The sequence below is a fragment of the Artemia franciscana genome, chromosome 5, assembly GCF_032884065.1.
Source record: "Artemia franciscana chromosome 5, ASM3288406v1, whole genome shotgun sequence".
NCBI classification, from domain to species: domain Eukaryota; kingdom Metazoa; phylum Arthropoda; class Branchiopoda; order Anostraca; family Artemiidae; genus Artemia; species Artemia franciscana.
Window position 1 is genome coordinate 41,736,435 of NC_088867.1, and position 18,585 is coordinate 41,755,019.

At 33.4% G+C, this 18,585-nt stretch overlaps 1 protein-coding gene across 7 annotated transcripts in view; it reads right to left on the bottom strand.

Moving 5' to 3' along the window:
• The window catches only part of LOC136027427 (dynactin subunit 1-like), a 99,617-nt gene that overhangs the window by 32,353 nt on the left and 48,679 nt on the right, over nt 1-18,585 (bottom strand). For all 7 annotated transcript variants that reach the window (XM_065704695.1, XM_065704693.1, XM_065704690.1 and 4 more), the window contains 6 exons: nt 17,456-17,716; nt 15,296-15,448; nt 10,037-10,207; nt 6,060-6,383; nt 4,633-4,876; nt 2,803-2,999 (listed from right to left, as the gene is read on the bottom strand). In XM_065704695.1, the coding sequence (XP_065560767.1) occupies nt 2,803-2,999; nt 4,633-4,876; nt 6,060-6,383; nt 10,037-10,207; nt 15,296-15,448; nt 17,456-17,716 (1,350 nt within the window). The remainder of the gene's footprint in view (nt 1-2,802; nt 3,000-4,632; nt 4,877-6,059; nt 6,384-10,036; nt 10,208-15,295; nt 15,449-17,455; nt 17,717-18,585) is intronic.

The window sequence follows — 18,585 nt, forward strand, 5'->3', positions numbered from 1 at the left end:
GGTAAAGTATTGCAGCAATGCAAACTTATTATTTGGGACGAGTGCACAATGGCACACAAAAAATCGCTCGAGGCTCTGGATCAATGCTTGAAAGATTTGCGAGGGAATTCGAAACCCTTTGGCAGCACATGACGAAATGAATGCTTGCCTGAAAAATTTTAATATATGGGCATACGTAAAAACATTAAAATTAACTACAAATATGCGTGTTCGATTGCAAAACGATGACTCTGATCAAACATTTTCAGATCAATTGCTGGCAATTGGAAACGGAAAGCTCCCAGTAGACTCAATTTCAGGACGTATACAACTACCTGCTGAATTCTGTAATTTAGTGACGTCCAAAAATGAATTGATTGAAAAAGTATTTCCGAATATTCTAAACAATTATAAAAATAACAAATGGCTAAGTGAAAGAGCGATTCTTGCACCCAAAAATATAGACGTCCACGAAATCAACAATATTGTTTTGACCAAGATTTGAGACCAGGCAGTCCTTTACAAGTCAGTCGACAGAGTTTTGGAACCAAATGAGGTGGTTAATTATCCATCTGAATTTTTAAATTCCTTGGATCTTTCAGGGTTTCCACCACACGTGCTACAACTAAAAATAGGCGTACCAATAATACTGTTAAGAAATATCAACCCACCAAAGCTTTGCAATGGCACGCGACTTGCCGTAAAAAAAAACAATGGAAAACGTAATAGAGGCCACAATCTTGACAGGGCCTTTTGAGGGTGAGGCTATTCTTATTCCTCGCATTCCCATGATTCCAACGGATCTGCCTTTTCAATTTAATAGATTGCAATTCCCAATTCGATTAGCATTTGCAATCACCATCAACAAAGCTCAAGGTCAATCATTAGAAAAATGTGGTATAGATCTTAATACTGATTGTTTTTCCCATGGACAATTGTACGTTGCATGTTCGAGGGTCGGTAAACCTGACAATCTATTTATATGCAGCGACAATTGGACAGCGAAGAATGTTGTATATTCGAAGTTTTACGCAGTTAATTTGTATTGTATCTATCTATCTATCTATCTATATAAAAACGAGTTGTGTGTATGCATGTTTGTCTGTTTGTAAAAAGAACGTTTGCATATGATGTCATTATTAGTACATAAGGCTTTGTATATGCACAGACAATGGGAAAGCCAAGAATGTTGTATATTCGCAAGTTTTACGTAGTTCAAAACACATATATAAATCTATCTATATTCATAGATGGTACACAGGGACACAACTACAATGGCGCGTAACTAATATGGCGCGTAACGACTTACGCGCGCGGGGGGGCTTGGGGGGGTGCGCGAAGCGCCCCCACCAACTAGGTGTTGGGGTGGCGCGAAGCGCCACCCCAACAGCTAGTACTGGATAAAATCCAAGTTCCCTTTCAGCTCCTTCAATGGCAACCCGGGATGAACCAGTCTGCTATACGGAATAAACTTAATTTTGGCTGTGCAAAAATTATCCGTACTCTATAAATAGCCGAGACGTAAGCTCTACCTCCAGGAAAGTGTGGACCGGACACGAAGAAGTTTGTTTGGCCTAGAAACAAAAACCTCAAAGCCGCGTGTAGCATTTTGTCATAAACTGGTTTCCCAAATTCTTTTTATGTTATAAATTATAAAAAAGTTTTATAATAAACTGACGGGTGTAAAATAGAACTTGTTTCATATAGAACATATTGAACATAATCATAATATAATATGATTATTGAACATAATATTTCATATTGAACATAATCCCATACATAATTAAATATTTGATCTGCAACTCCTAAAAAATATACAGAGTGATATATACCATTTTGACTCTTCATTTAACAAAATTGCAGATTATTTAAGGAATTTTTTTTAAGAGAGGTGTGAAGTAGAACACGGCTTATATTTAATCCCCTATTTTAACAAAAACTAAAGTTGCCTCTTTTAGTTTCTTCACTAAGTTAGATAAAAATCTTTTGGTGAGGTTTATTGTGTATGTTTTTAAAACCTGAGAACTAGCCAAATTTAATTTTAACAACAAATCTTTTTTTTAAATTCGATTTGGAAATAGACCAAAAAGTAGAAATTAATGTTCTTTTTCTCGAGAATCTATGAATACAAGTTAAGGACCTAAAACAAAACGGGCTTTACATAAAATAGATATCAAATTGAACTAAGTTATAAATACATAAATGAAAAAAGTAGGTCAGCTGAGGAAAAAGAGTTAAAGATAAAGTTATTTAAAGCCCAGTCCATTTTGCATCACTCGTTTTCATTTGCATTAAGAGATTTTCGAAATTTCGAAATTACTATTTAGTCAATTTTGAAAACGAGTTCAAAAACATTTTAAATCAGAGTGCCCCCCTTCCCCCCAGAGGGTGAGGGGACACTTTAATTCAAGTAAAAAAAGGATTTTTTTTTTAATAATTATCCAGAAGACTTCGACGAATTTCACTGTCAATTTTTGTCAGAATTTCACTTGGCTCTTTCCTTTGGAAAAATATCTTCTTATATGTCCTCTGTCAAAACCTTGAAAATTTCCGTTAAAAAACGATTGAAAACAGATTTTTTGGTTTCACAAAGCCAAAGTCAGAAACGAACATACTAGAAATATAGAGCTTAGTATCTACGTCCAGCACAAAAAGGCAGTGGAAAGGAAGAGAAGGAAAAGTAGTCTGGAAAACCTATTCACGAAATTCTGTATCTTTGTGCATTGTTCCATTTCAAAAAAAAAAAAAAAAAAAAAAAAAAAAAAAAAAAAAAAAAAAAAAAAAAAAAAAAAACTAACAGACTAATAGCAATTTTCAAATTACCTTTTGTTCAGGAGTACCATCAAAATCATATTCTCCATCAACAAAACATTGGGCTATCTTATCAATTGCGGAAAACGATCCACGAAGACCAGCTACAACCGACTCAAGAGCAGCGTTGTCATCTCTATCGTAAATTGCATAACAGGCTTGAACAATAAACTCACGCATTTTGGCAGCTGGGACACCAGTTTCCGATTCTATAACATTGGCTCAAATTAGTTCCCTTGCCACACAGAAATATATCATCTTTATTTACATCTTTTTTTTAATAGTATCGAATTTTTTATATTTGACATTTAAGATTGATATTTCGTTTCCTTAAACTAACATACTATGTTCCAATTGCATTTGGATGACCAGATAATTACCTACTTTTATGATTAGCAAAGGACGGGTCATTCTGCTGAACAATTGATCAACCTTTGGATATTGCTGGAATTCTCATTTGGAACTGGTGTTAGCAGAGGAAGAGGCAGGGGCAGAGAGAGAGAGGGAGAGAGAGAGAGAGAGAGAGAGAGAGAGAGAGAGAGAGAGAGAGAGAGAGAGAGAGAGAGAGAGAGAGAGAGAGAGAGAGAGAGAGAGAGAGAGAAAGAGAGAGAAACACACACAAACACAGAGTCAGATCAACAAACTTACAAAGACAAACACTTAGACAGCCAAGCACAGATTCAGACACACAGGTACGGAGAGAGAGGGGGGAAATACACACACAAACACACAGATTCAGACAAAAACAAACACACAAAGATAGACACTGAGACAGACAATCACACAGTCAGACACACAGGCATAGAGAAAAAGAGACAAACAACTCACGCGAACACACTAAGTTAGATACACAAAGACACACAAAAAGACAGGCAAACACAGAGTCAGACACACAGGCAAGGAGAGAGAGACAAAAACACACACAGCCGCACAGAATCAGACACACAAACATACAAAGACAGACAAAAAGACAAGCAAACACACAATCAGACCATTCTGACCAACAAACTTAATCAACAAAGATCATTATCACTATTATTAATGGTACAAAAATCTGTAAAACAAAAGAAAACATACAAATATATAAAAAGTAAAATAAAATGACAAATTAGAAAATAAACAAAGTTGAGATAAGAAACCCTGAACAACTAATGGCAAAAATTATGAGATAAAGGAGATAAATGTGCTTAAGAGTGAGGAAAGAATTGTTCAAAAGGAAAAAATTTTCCTGTTTATGAAAATACAGGTTGTCTTGTTACTCACTTTTCTGAAATTCTGATGTCTTTTAAATCTTTTTTTTTGCCTTATTTCCTCCGGTTTAAGGCCAAAACATTCTTGAAAAAAAAAAAAAAAAAAACAATGTTAGAAGAAATCACGTTAAAACCCAATAAAACCTTTGTATGAGTATCACTTAAATCATGACTAAGTGCAGACTGAAAAATTCGAACGATTTTAATGAGAAAATTCAGTATAAATCACGGAGATGTGCGGTCTGTCTAAAGGCAGGTTCAGACAGAAGGCGACGTTTTTTATCAAGCGACAGCGACCGAATGAGGTCGCTACATGAATTCAGGGTATAATATCTACTTAAAAATTCTTTAAAAATCATTCCTATAAAATTTTTGAAATGAAAATACTCGTTTGGATACCTAAATAAAACTAGGTCGGATGGAAAACAAAATTTTAAACTCTTATCTGAAACCAAAGCGAACCTAATATTTCCCCACTTGGTAATATATTTTCATTCGATTACGTGAAATCTGGCAACTGCAGTAAAAATTTACACATGTCAGAACATGGCGAAATGTAACTTCTGAAAAATTTTCACATAAATTGACTTACCAACCAAAACAGCAGCATGTTGAGTCACGAGTTTTGCAGTGGTTTGCAGAAATTTAGCAACTTTTGAAGCACATATAACAGACTGAACAATTCTCATCCTTATCTCAGCGTTTAAGTTAATTTGAGAAGAGGAACCATCTTGTGGCAGTCGTCTTTTTATTTTTCTTACAACGCCACCTAAATCCTTGGCGCCAGATTCAAGATCCCTCAAAATGATTGAAACATCACTACCTTCATTGCCAGACTAAAAAAATAAATTAACTGAAAGGATAGCCAAAATTAAAACTTTTCACATGCAGACAAATTGACCGAGTGGCGCAAGAGCCCGCTTTCTGATTCTCAGCCTTTGCCAAAAGTCGGAGGTAGGAAGCAAATTATCCGACTCCTTCCATATTTTTCCTCCACATTTCTCTAGACACTGATTTAGAGCTGGGTCGACTCTAGCTGAGCTAACAGAGTCACACCGCTGACCACCATCTCAAACCAAATAATCAGCGACACCAGGACTCAAAGACTTACCCCAAAGGACACTGAAGGAACATTAATGAATAAGAAGAAAATATTGACACTGTTTGAAAATAAGATAGAGCTAGACAAAAACATTTAATTAAGGAGAATATCTATATCTAGAGAAACCCTAACAAAACAGTATATATTACTTCCGTAATTAGAAACTTAAAGAATAAGCCTGTTTAGATGTTACGTTACAAAAAAAAAAGAAACAAAAGGAAAAAAAAGTTCAGACATGGATATGTTTGTTCTTTAAATAGGGCTTTTTTTTCGATAATTCTTACTCTACGTCATAAACCCTTGGTTTACACCAGAGCAACATTTGCTAGTAACGATAATTTAATTCCCCGCCTAAGCAAAATTACTTTGTCAAGTAAATTATCACGCTGAAAAAATTAGCTTTTTTTAAACAACAAATGTTCAACAACAAATAGTTCAAGTTCAACTATTTGTTAAACAACAAATAGTTGAACTTGAAATACATCAATGAATCAATCAATCTATTTATTAAGAGAAAATAAAGAAAAATTACAAGCATTAGACCCCACAAAGGCTCTTTGGCCTGTGACGGTGGGAGACTAAACATTACATAAAAGATATAAAAAGATCCATATAAAAGATCCATGTTAATCCAGTTTTCTGTATTCTTTGAATGACGGCACAAATCTTATTGTAAGAAAAAAAGAGAGCAAAAAAGAGAAAAAAGAGAAAAAATTGACTTTCCATAGGACTATTCAAACTTATATGTATGCATATAGAACAACAAATAGTTGAACTTGTAATATAAAAGTTCCATGTTAATCCACTGATGCTGAAATCCAGTTTTCTGTGTTCTTTGAATGACGGCACAAATCTTATTATAAGAAAAAAGAAAGTAAAAAAAGAGAAAAAAGAAAGCAAAAAAGAGGGCAAATTACCTGCATCACTACTTTCATCCTTGAAACGTCAACTTCAATACATTCACACACCGCCTGGGCAATTTTCGCTTCATCTTGGAGAAATAAATTTGAATTGATTTTCTCATCTTGAAGATGCACAGGATATAAATTTGTAAAATATCCAAAGCATTTTTCAAGAGGTTCCGACGTCACATTTTCGTCAAGCTGATCTTTCCGAAGCAAGTCAATATAAAAATCAAGAGACTTTTCATGTGCTATCATCTCGCTCAAGAGTCCACCCATCTTAAGATATGTCTCCGGAGAGCACGTGTTCAAAGCAGTACTAAACTGATGTAATATCCCCTGAAACAAATTACAATAAAATTATAATAAAAAAATAAATATTAAAAATTCAAAAAAGGAAAAAACCGTTTCCGAAAATACTAAACAATAGCATCACTAAAGACAGACTTAATTTTTTTTTAAACCCGGAATAAACCAAATCATGTCCCTAATTAGTAAACAAGGTATAATAGAACGACTGGATGCATTACAATAGGCTGCAATGTGATTGTATAATCATCCAACATCTTCGCTGAATTCTCGTGAACTGTGTGGGTTCCTCAGTCTCAGAAGGAACGGAGGGAGATCTTTTTGTCACTACATTAGATTTAGTACGAGATAACAAAAATTAAATTACGTTGAAAAAATAAATTATGTTAATTAAAAAAACATTGTTAATCATAACTATAAAATAATATTCAAAATAATTATAAAATTATTGTTAATTAGGATAATTGTATGTTAATTATAGAAATAATAATGTTATCTATAAAAAATACATTATGTTAAAAATAAATTTTTAATTTTAAAAAGATTTTAAAAAGACAGGACTACTTTTCCATTCAGAAATAAGGAATGTGATTGGCTTGTGAATATACGTCAGAAAAATAAATCAATGGAATTAAAGTACACTTTTTAACAGGGAAGTATTAGAACAGTAATTTCTTCTTTTTTCGTGTGTCTATTGTTCATAGTTTGTTTATTCATCAAAATACTCTTTTTGTGAGTTTAATATCTGAATAAATCCATCCAAGTCAAAATCAATGGAAGTCTTATTGCAGAAACATATCATTCTTGTAAAAACTGGCTTGAAAAGTCACACAAAAGAACTAACCAGAAATCGTTTTATTTAGCAAAACAGCAGGACGAAAGAGCAATCGAAAGTGTGAAAAAAAACCATAAAAAAAAACATAAAATAAACAAATGCATAAAGCTGAAACACAATACCAAAAAACATAAGAAAAAACTTAAAACAAACACTCATACACAAAACTAAAACACAATAATATACAAGACAACTCGGAGAAAACAACTACTGTTTCCGTTATGTAACATCAGTATTAAAAGACTTCGTCAATCACCGTTTTTTATTGTTCATTCACACAACACTATTTATTTTGCTTTGTTCTTACATTTATTTTTATATTTTGTTTTTTTTTGTTCTTTTGCATAAGGCTTCCAAGATTCCTAAAAAACCTGTAGAATTTATGTCCTCAAACAAAGGATTTCTCTTCACAGAAAGTATCTAACACTGGCGCAAGACATGTTTAATTTCATTATATTATTATTTTATTTTAATGTTAATTTTATTATATTATTTATTAAATGTTTTATTATATGTAGACATACTTAATCCCTTATTGACCTATTGTCTTCTTCTGTTACTCCACTTCAAAATGATAACGTGATTTGTTCATATCCTATATGGTATTTGTTTTCAAACTCGCAAAGATAGCGTACCCAAACCCTCAATAGTACCTAGAGTTTTCATTTTGCAACATTGCAAATGAATGTAAATTCAAGGAAATTAATTAAGATATAATACCTGAATGTGGGTCTTAAAATGGAAATCTGGCTGATAAAACTGGCTTCTGTCTCTCACAACCTTACTAAAATAATGGCGAAATCCCTCAAGTTAAAAGGGCGAAATACCCTATGAAACATCAAACAAATAAAAAATCATTGTTCATAAGAGCCAGACAAAAGATAAGAATAATGACTGTCACTCTTATTTGATATTTCAACAAGCGAAGACTCGCTTGAAGAACTCATTTGTTTGAAAAATGTGATCATAAGCGGAGGTTCGTTTTAGAAATTAAAATATCTGAAATAAATTTGTCTATCGGGATAAAAAATTGCTCAATATCTTACGATCGAAGTGTATTTGAAATAATTATCTAAGTAACATAAAGTTTTTATTCAGTTTGCATGTAATGCCTTAAAAGTATGACTTTTTATGTTACAAATATAAATATGACTGAATATCTGAAAAATATAACCAACGACATATTTTTATTTGACATAAAAGAACGAAAAGTAAAGATTTCATAAATCCAAAAGTAATAAATTTGTTCCTTCATTTGAGACGGAGATGCTGTAACTTTCATCGAGGTAGACAAGAATTTAGACCACTAAGACAAAGAATCTCCCAAACAATGTTCAAAAAATTCAACTTTAAACTAGAAATCTAAAGCGGATGATTTCCCCCTTAATCTGTACCCATGTATACAAATTATATACACATTTGTGCTATACACGCAACCATAGGTATACAAAATATGGCGTACTTATTACCGGCTCAGTATTAGTAACCAAAGAACCAAGGAGGTTTTTAATAGGCGGAGTTTATTAACCCCACCTTTCAAAGGCGAAGTTAATAAAGTCCACCTTTAGGAAATTAACACTGTGTATCCTACAAACACTAGCAAAGTAACAGAGTAACAAACACACGTAGAGTGTGTTTCTGTACAAATTAAATTTCCACGTCTGTCGATATATCACTCAGCAGCAGTTCGCTCAGAACTTAGCTGTGTCGTTCAGAAGCATTAAGGTCTGTTTTATTTACGATCATTCCAATACATTCCTGATTGCAGTAAATCAAATCAAATACATCAATCAAATGATCAAATACATCATGATTGCAGTAGCAGCTGCAACCTAGTAAAGAACGAAGTCCAGTCCATAGTAACAAAAAAATTAAAAAAGCGTTTTGAAAGGGAAGAAACCTGTCTAGCGAAAAAAATTGTCATTTGTGGCTAATTCAAAAATGATAATTGTTATTTCGGCTAATTCGATTGGTAAAAGTTTATCGTGAAAACAAATTTATGATCATTTCGAAAAATAGCCTTACACCGAATCTTAGGCGAGATATTTTAATTTTGCGATTTCTTAACACCCAACAAAACGCCTTATTTTCTATGGCACCCTTGGATTCTTAGACAAGGATTCATTATACCTTTTTTGCCCATTAGAGATAGCTTGCATCAAACAGGGATACACCTAATCTATTGCCGTTTTATTTATTTTTTAAATTCTTGATGACAACGTTAATATAGAAGTACTTTGCAAGATTCATTTATCATAGGTAGACCAAAATGTTTTTTAAAGTAGGCACACCACAATGTCTGGTTCCAGGATTTGAAGCAACAAAAACCCATAAAGGCTAGTGTGCTTTGACGATCCCTGATAGTGATAACTTGGGTGTAACTTATTTGATTTGAGGTTCCTTTTTTTTAGCTTATGATGACTTATACTTACTAATTACAATCTTGCATGTTCACAGATTGCATTTTGACGGCCTTGACATCATTTTGACGGCAACGAAGAATTGCATTGAAAGAGAAAGGAGAAAAATCTCCTTTCTAGGAGATCCTTTCTAGGAGAAAGGAGAGAAAGGAGAAAAATCCAATGGCTTTGCTTTCCTGTCAGATTAAACCAAATTGCAATTAAATTGAATCTTATTAAACTCCAATCAAATTAAATAATTTCAATTTCTACTTAAACAAAATTAAATTTCTAATCACACTTATAACTAGGACTACCTACTGAGAATTTAACAATATTTTGAAACCACTTGCGAAAACCTCTAGGCCGGGAGAAATCCCAAGATGTTAAATAATAGTTTAAATAACAGCTTACCACATTAGAGAATATTGCTATTGCATAAAGCTTACCTGAAGTGAAAACAGAAGCTGGAGGACTTTACGACAATATGAATATCTTTCAGCAGCTTGAGTTTTTATTGCAGTTTCTCGGTCTATCTTTTCAGGCTGGGGAAATCTTTCTTTTAATTGACCAGCAATAATTTCAGCTTTCCACAAAAACCGGGGTATTAACAGCAATACCTACAAAAACAGAACAAAAAAAAGAAAAACATCTTGAATTAGCAAAAAAAAATTTTAAATCAATTAAATATTAGCAAAGTAGTTTTTTTTATCTACCTATGAGTAAATAGTCAAAATAAACATTATACAAAAGATACAATTAACGAAACGAAAAGTATAAATTTATATAGAATGGATAGAGAAAAAAAATCATAAAAGCAAAAAATATAGCAAGAAAAGACAAAATATCGATCACAATGTCGTGGAATGGATCACAGTGTGTACCATCTTTTAAAGGTGATATAATGCAGTGGACAAATCAGCTAGAAAGGCAAAAAGTTTGGGAGATAGATGAAAAAGATTCATTTCTCTCTAGAGCCATGGTTTAATAGAAACTAACCACTAGCGACACTGACAGTGAAGTGTCATAAAAAAATAGCCAAATTTAAAACAGGCTAAATAATATGTGTTATAGTTTGGATACAATTGAGGGGTCTGTTTATTTTTGGATCTAGCTTAAAGTTGTCTGAAAGTACGTTACATTTTTCACTTAGTATATACAAGCAGAAACTAAATTTTTATGCAGAGGACAAGATATAAAAAAAAAAACAACTTACATTTTACCCTTATGCCAAATGTGATCATTTAATCTTGGACAAAATGTTAATAAAAATTGAAAAAAAAGTCACTTCAAAAGTCACTTTCACTTAGAATTGTTTAACTAAATCTCGTTATTTTTCTGGGAGATATTAGGTTTTATGTCTGTTTCTCTCCTTTTTTTTTATCATAACTTAAATTTTAGCCCTTATCAGTTTCTGATACTCTTTCTCCGAGGTTGCAAGTTTAAGGAAATTCCTAAAATGAGTCCCACAAAATAAATATAAGGAATATATTATTATAACTCATTGAAATTATTAAAGAAAATAAAGAAAACCACCTGAAAAAATTGCCTGAATGCTAGTATCAAGTATATCTCATTCCCACGAACGCCACGATGACTGCAGAATTATCATGGGAAGAAATATCGAGGGTTTTCCACAAAATGAATTTTCCGAACATCGTAGTATTTCTGCATTTTACGACTTACTCTAGCTATCTGTTATTTATAATTCAGTTCTCTTTTTTGTGCTTTTTTTTTTTTTGCTCAACTTTGTGCTCTGCAAAGGGCAGGAAACCAATCATAATTTTTGAGTTGGTAAAAATGGCGCCTTATTCAGATATGTATTTTGACGAACTTCTCTTTTCAAGAATTACCTTTCTTTTATTTTCAAATTTTATATTTCCTTTTCACGCATTTTAATGATAATCCAGTCATTAATATAAAATCATCTTACTTATATAATAGATAAGTGGCTAGAATAAGATGACGTGACGCTGTACGACAGGTAACGCTTTCTATAGAGTAATTTTACAATCAGTCAGTTGGTTCTCGATGCTCACAAGACACAGGCGCTTTTTTATGACTGAAGTCTAAGGGCGAGCGAGTATATTTTACATGCATTCAATCAATAGGTTTCATTAAAAGGTTACGAATTCGATAGTAATTTTGGAAACTTTCAGGAAACATTTTTTCTCTGACCCTTAAAAAAGAATATAAACTACAGCTGATTTTTCATTTTTTAAAAGTCGAGAGGCTTTTTGGCATAAAGCAGCTTTTCTGAGGGTTTTCTTGTTCGAGAGGATTTTTTTGGCAAATACATCAAGAAATTGTACAATAAAATCTTTACAAAGGGACTGATTTGTATCGTAAAATTTATGAAGCAAATAAATATGTGCAATAAAGTACATGTTAAATATGCACAATAGAGTATAATAAATTAAGCATCAGATGTGCATAATGTAGTCATTATCTAAGAAAATGATACAGTTTTTGTTGTAATTCAAAACGTTCATCCTGGTTATCTTAAACTAAGTGACCTAGTCCTTACATGACCAACAAGAAATAATAAACCAAGATTAGATACTTTATTCTTGAAAATAGTAGAGACAGAGTTGCAAGGCAAAAATAAATGGTTCTGATTTGGTGTTTTCAATATATTGCATGATATAGTGAAAATTTGGTTTTCAGTGTGAGTGTTTGGCGTTTTATGTGCGTTGGCTCTGCTTAGATCAATTGGTTCTACTTTGGCCAATTGGTCACTTGGTTCTACTTTAGTGCTTTCAACGTGTTAGTCGACACACTAAAAGTGTGGTTTTCAATGTGGTAGTTGCTTTCCTGCTATTTTACGTGCGTTAGTTCTGCTTTGTCACTTCAAATAGAATATGTTATTCACTATAATGGTTTTAAACTAACATGAGAACATGAGCATGTCAAATTCGAAAAAAAGGTGTATTGAGCAATGCAGGGATCTTCAAAAAAAAAAGAAGAAGTAGAAAGCCCTATTTCAAAGACAACACAGTAAGATGGACGAAAAACATTAAGCAATGGAAATTAAGGTCTAAATAATGAATAGCCTACAGCATAAATATATCAAGATTTTTCTCTAGTTTCGAAATAGTTCTCCTGAGGTGACATTCTATTGGCATTATTACAAGTTGGCCTAGTATAGAACTTTAGTCTCCAAGTTTTCTTTGCGGGGAGGAAGAACGTGACGGTGAAAGCCGAAGGGTATGCATTTCAGGTTAAAGTCCATTGCACCTTTATGTCGTTCTATTTTAAGGAGCTCTTAACAAACTTTATTTTCAGGATGTTTAATTTTTAATTTAAACTTGATTAAGCTACATTTAATTAAATAAAAAAATTTGTTTTTGATTAATGCATATTTACTTTAGGTTAATTAAATTATATTCAAGCACAGTTTAATTTTTTGGAATTTAAACGAGTTAAATTTTCAACTACGTTTTGAGGAAGTTTATTTTTAACGAACTAAATTTAGATCCCCTTCAAAAATAATAAAGGAAGAAAGTAAAATCAATTTTATGAATGAATAGTCATTTTATGAATATTCTTGGCTTCAAATGTTTGATCTGCTGTGAGACCTTGAAGCAAAACAGGGCAGATATCATAAAATATTGTTGCAAATAAACAAAGACCTTAAAAAGAAATTGTCAAGCCAATCATCAAGCAAACAAAATTTAATAATATAATATTATTCCACGATGTTAATGCACCTTAACATTTTTTTTTATTTTTATGTTTATTGTAACGGGGTCTTATGTTTTAATGCAAACAAAGTTAAACACGATGCTTTTCGCATAGATTAAAAATACTTGCTGCAACAATACAAACACCAACTGCAGCGGTGACGAAACAGAAAATGGGGCCATATGTTCGATAAATTTAGTGCGTTTTAATGTTCTTTCTTTTTCTGATCATGACCACAAGTCACGCCCTTTCTGATGCGAAACAGGCAATTTTTTATTATACCGATTTTTGGCACTACTGAATTTTTTTTTTATTATAGCTTATTACACCTGAATTCAATAATTTAGTAAAGCAGATTTGTCCAATGCCATTTTTTTCAATAAGGAGTTCACAAGAAAATAGTAGCTCGAAAGTTCACAATGAAGAGATATAAAAGCTTATAAAAAAATGGTCAACAAATTGACAAAATAGTGCATCCAAATGACAAATGGTTTAAAAGTCCCATCCATCCGCGAAGGTTACTACGCGGATACGAGTCTATAGGAGCATCTATCTTCAGTCAGGCGTAGAAGTTGCGGCAGGTTGAGGATAGAGAAATTGTCTTTCCTTCTCTTCAAGGGCCGACCTCTGGGGCGAGAACCATGCACGTAACCATGGAAGACTATTTTCGGAAGACGGGAATTTTCCATATGCTGAATGTGGCTTAGCCACCTAAGTTGTTGCATTTTTATTTGAGGCTTTCAAACAGCCTAATATTAGAGATCCTGTCCTGGCACGGATTGCCCACAATACGGCGAAGTGACTTTGTTTCGAATGCGGCTGGGCGAAACTGGCCGCCATACATGATTCACAAGCGTAAATGGCAATCGGGATAATCAGTGTGTTGAAGGGTCTTATTTTTAACAGTGTCGATATATCTTTTGAGTGGTTGTTATCGGACGTTATAAGGCTACCAAGGTAGGTGAAATCTTCGAACCAGTTTATGTTGCCACCGGGCTGGAGGCTTAAATTTTCTTTTTTTTCCATCTTTCGTGAACACAGCATGGCTTTCGTCTTTGAGGAGTTGATGGTCATTAAAAGCGGCTGGTAGTTGATTGGAATTTGCCGGCCTGGGACTGAAGGCCCCCAAGTTTCTCATTTCTTTCATCTATGTCGTCTGCATAAGCTAATCTATCAATCCATATTCCCCCGATGAGGACACGACAAGTTGTTAAGAAGAAATAAGACAGCGCTAAGGAACAGTAAAACATTTCCGGTGAAAGCAAGCAGCCCTGCAGCCCACCAGTCGATGTTTCAAAGTTATCAGAAAGGCCCTCTCCCGTCATGACGCGACTTCTGAACTTCGGGTACATATCTCTGATCGATGATACTAAGTTTTGTGGTATACCAAAGTGGAGATGAATTTGCCAGGGACATTATCACCATATAAGGTCGAAAACCTGCTTAAAGTCAACGAAAAGGTGGAAAATACAATGTCCAAGTTCAAGATATTTCTCCATAATTTGACAGACCGCAAATATATGATCAATCGTTAGCCTGTTTGGGCGAAAATCAGCCTGATATTCTGGAAAAACAGTTGAAGCTATAGCCGTTATACGCTCCGATAAAACTCTAATGAGTATTTTAGCGGCCGTGGCTCGTAAGGCTTATGGCCGGTAATTATCACAGATTGCTTTCGAGCCTTTCGTTTGGAGTGGAACCATCGCTGCTTCACACCATGCGGAGGGTGGAGTGACCTTCTTCCTAGGCAGCATTACACAAAAATGAAAATTTTGTTTAAAACAGTTTTTGAAAACTACACAATTTTCCCCAAAAGCTTAAATTTGATTATAATTAAACAAAAAAAAAGATCAGAAGCTACGAAAGCAATTTTTTTTTTCTTCACCTAAGTGCCGGGTGATCTTAAAGGTTTAAAACTACAAAAATATTGCTTGAACCTGCAAAAAACATTTGAAATTGCATAAAAGAAAAAGAAGAAGACTAAAAGGAATAAAGATAAAAAAAAACAAGAGAAAATAACTGACCTGCAATGAGTCATATTCCCCACCTCGACTCAGGAAGCTATCAGGCATAAACGCACAAAGATACTGGACATGTTGGACAGCCTGATTTGCATCTAGTTTTCGCAGTTCAAGGTCAATACTTTTTGCTTGGGCCCTGGTTTCACTATAGATTTTCTGAAATAAATAACAAATAAACTTTTAGATAACACAAGGGAAGATATAAAAGGTGCATGGTATGCGAAAAAAGGACCGTAGGGTATTGCTTCATGATAAAACACACTTGGAGAGGGACAGGCAACCACCCACAAATTTAGTCTCTCTCTCTCTCTCTCTCTCTCTCTCTCTTCCCTTCCTCCCCGGGAATATTTTGGATTAAGCCAATAAGTTGGACGCTTTGATAATACCTGCCCTATTGTTGTACAGAAATGTTTCTCAGTAGCCTCATGTAACATTTATATGCCTATCGGCACAAAATGTGGAGAGGTGAAGAACATCCTGAGAATAGCCAGGAAATATCTTAGAAGGAAGGGTTGAATATTACAAGGATCTGATGATCATTGACTTTTTTATTTAATGATTTACTGTTTTCATTTCTTTGGCTCTTGATTGGAGCATGTGACGTGATGAAATTTATGGTGAAAGTAACAAGAGAGTTGTTCTATGACAGTTTATGGTAAAAGTAGCAAGAAAGTTTTATTATGTTATAATACCAGAAGAAGCTTTAGACAAAGAAAGGGGCGTGGAAAAATATATCTCTACCAGCAATCCTATCTGTATCAGTACCTGAAGACTATCTGTATGTCTAAGGCAACTTCTGTTGGGAGTGTGGAAAGCCTTCAAAATACTTTTTATCCAGTCACTAGGCTGATGGAGGCCTTATCATTAGTTACAGGATCGTTATTAAATCAATTATTACAGTTGGGGTTATAGATGTGTTTGTATTTAACTCTAAATAATTTCTAAAATACGTTTGAGTTAGAGAAGCACAAAAAAAACTTGAGAAAAACAAGCACATCTTAACTATTTCAATTTGACAATAACACGGAAAATCAACAATAGTTCTACCCCGCTTAGTATACCGACCCACAAGCTAGTTCATTTTACAGGCTAAGATAACATTTCCAGGTAAGAAAAATGTGCCCATTTACGATGAAAGATCTTATTTTTTATGGGAATATACCAGATATCCCTCCAAAGCAGTAACTAGAGAAGATAAATACAAAAATGAAAAATAAAGATCGAACTAGCTTACGTTCGGAGTGCATAGAAAAAAAATCTCAAAATTGGAGCCACAAAGAAGAGATGTGGGCAAAATAAGCGGTGTAGACTCAGCCCTGAACTTGATCAAACCTGAACTTGGTGCAAGAACTCGAGCGCCATCTACTTACCACTTGATCTATTTACCTGAATACGATCTACTTACCACCCACTGCTGCTTTTGCAATTCTAAATACAAAGGCTGCATTCAAAACCAGTTCTTGAAATAAATTACAACAATTACTTTAAAATCGATCGTTTAAGTTGGAACCAAAGGCTTGTTTGTTTTGCTAGAATTTTTGCTAAAAAATTTCAATCACACAGACGTGTTCATTTTTTTGTGTGTGTGTGATTTAAGTGACAGAAAAAAAAAACTCCGGCAGCTCAAGTTTAAATTCAGGCGATGCAGGCGAAAACTTCAAGACGGGAAAACTGGCAATTTGAACTGGGAAATTGTTGGCAACCCTGTTCTTGAGTAACGACCAAGTATATTCCGTAAAAAATGAAGAACAAAGAATAAAAATTGATGGACAAAGAAAGACCTGACGTAACACGTGCTGTGACGTGTGTATATAACTATTAAATAAACTAAAATAAACTATTTCAATTAACTTAAAATAAAATTATTTACAACTTAAAATAATTTATTTCATTGGGATCACAGCCCTGTTCGATTACTATATATGCTTCCGAGTTACGCATTGGTGTAACACAAGCAGATATTGAAAATAAATTACAATCAATTATTTCAGTTAAGTTTGCAAGCCTGTTCGTATCTACACAGTTTCTAAACATACACTGAGTCATACTTCAAACACAGGAAGATAATTATTTAAATGGTACCACAGGTTCTTTTGCTATTTTTTCAAAATTATAGCCCAAAAATTTCAGCTACACTCTTAACAGAAGAAGATAAAAAAATACCTTGAAATCAATTATTTCTGTTGGAGTTACAGGTTTGTTTGTCTCTTTTTCTAAGCTGTTTCTCAGCTCTTGATTTTGCTCCTGTAGTTTCTGTACCAAATCTCTAAATTTTAGTATAGTCTGTTCTCGATCCGACGCCATCTCCTGAAGAGCGTCTCTAACTCTGAGTGCTTCTCGGGTTTTCGACTGGGCCATATCTAATTCTTCCCTTAATTCCAACTCCATTTCACGAGCATTTTCTTGTAGTTCTTCGTTCAAATCCTAAAATGAAGTTTATTGCAATATGTTACAACATTGTATTCTACCATATTATCATTCATATGAATTGTTTGTCGAATTGCAAACTGTTGAAAACCAAAATTTATTTGGCCCACAATCCACCTAGATCAAAATCATACTTTCAAGCATGACTTACGAATAAGCAATCTAGATTTTGAGCTCTCTATAACACAATTTAGATTGTGACCTCCCTATGATAACAATATAGATTGTGGGCTTTCTGTAATAACAATCTAGATTGTTAACTTTCTATAATAACAATCTAGATTGTGAGCTCCCTATTGTCTGTAGAACATAATTTTCAGGATCTACTTTCCGATACATATTATATATTACTTACGCATACTTTCCAATATGGATTATATATTACTTACGCATACATTATATATATTAAACAAATATAATATATACTATATGTAGATTTAAAATCTATAATAAACTGTTTTGAAATATTTACGTTTAATAGGACTATTTTTTTTATCATTTCCTAATTTCATGTTTTTAAATTATAAAGTGTAAATGAAAATGAATAAACAATGTAAGCTAAGGACAGCTAAACTTTTCAAAGAGTTTTTCTGACTTTATTTTTATATGTTTTATTAATGAAAATTATAATTTTTGTTAAAAAATTAATCCTTATTAATTTAAACAGTAAATTATTAATAACTTTAATTCTTAAATTAATTTTAGTCCTTTCTCTCTCTCTCTAAAAAAAGGAACGAAAAAAAGGGAAAGAGAGAGAGAGAGAGAGAGAGAGAGAGAGAGAGAGAGAGAGAGAGAGAGAGAGAGAGAGAGAGAGAGAGAGAGAGAGAGAGAGAGAGAGAGAGAGAGAGAGAGAGCGAGAGCGAGAG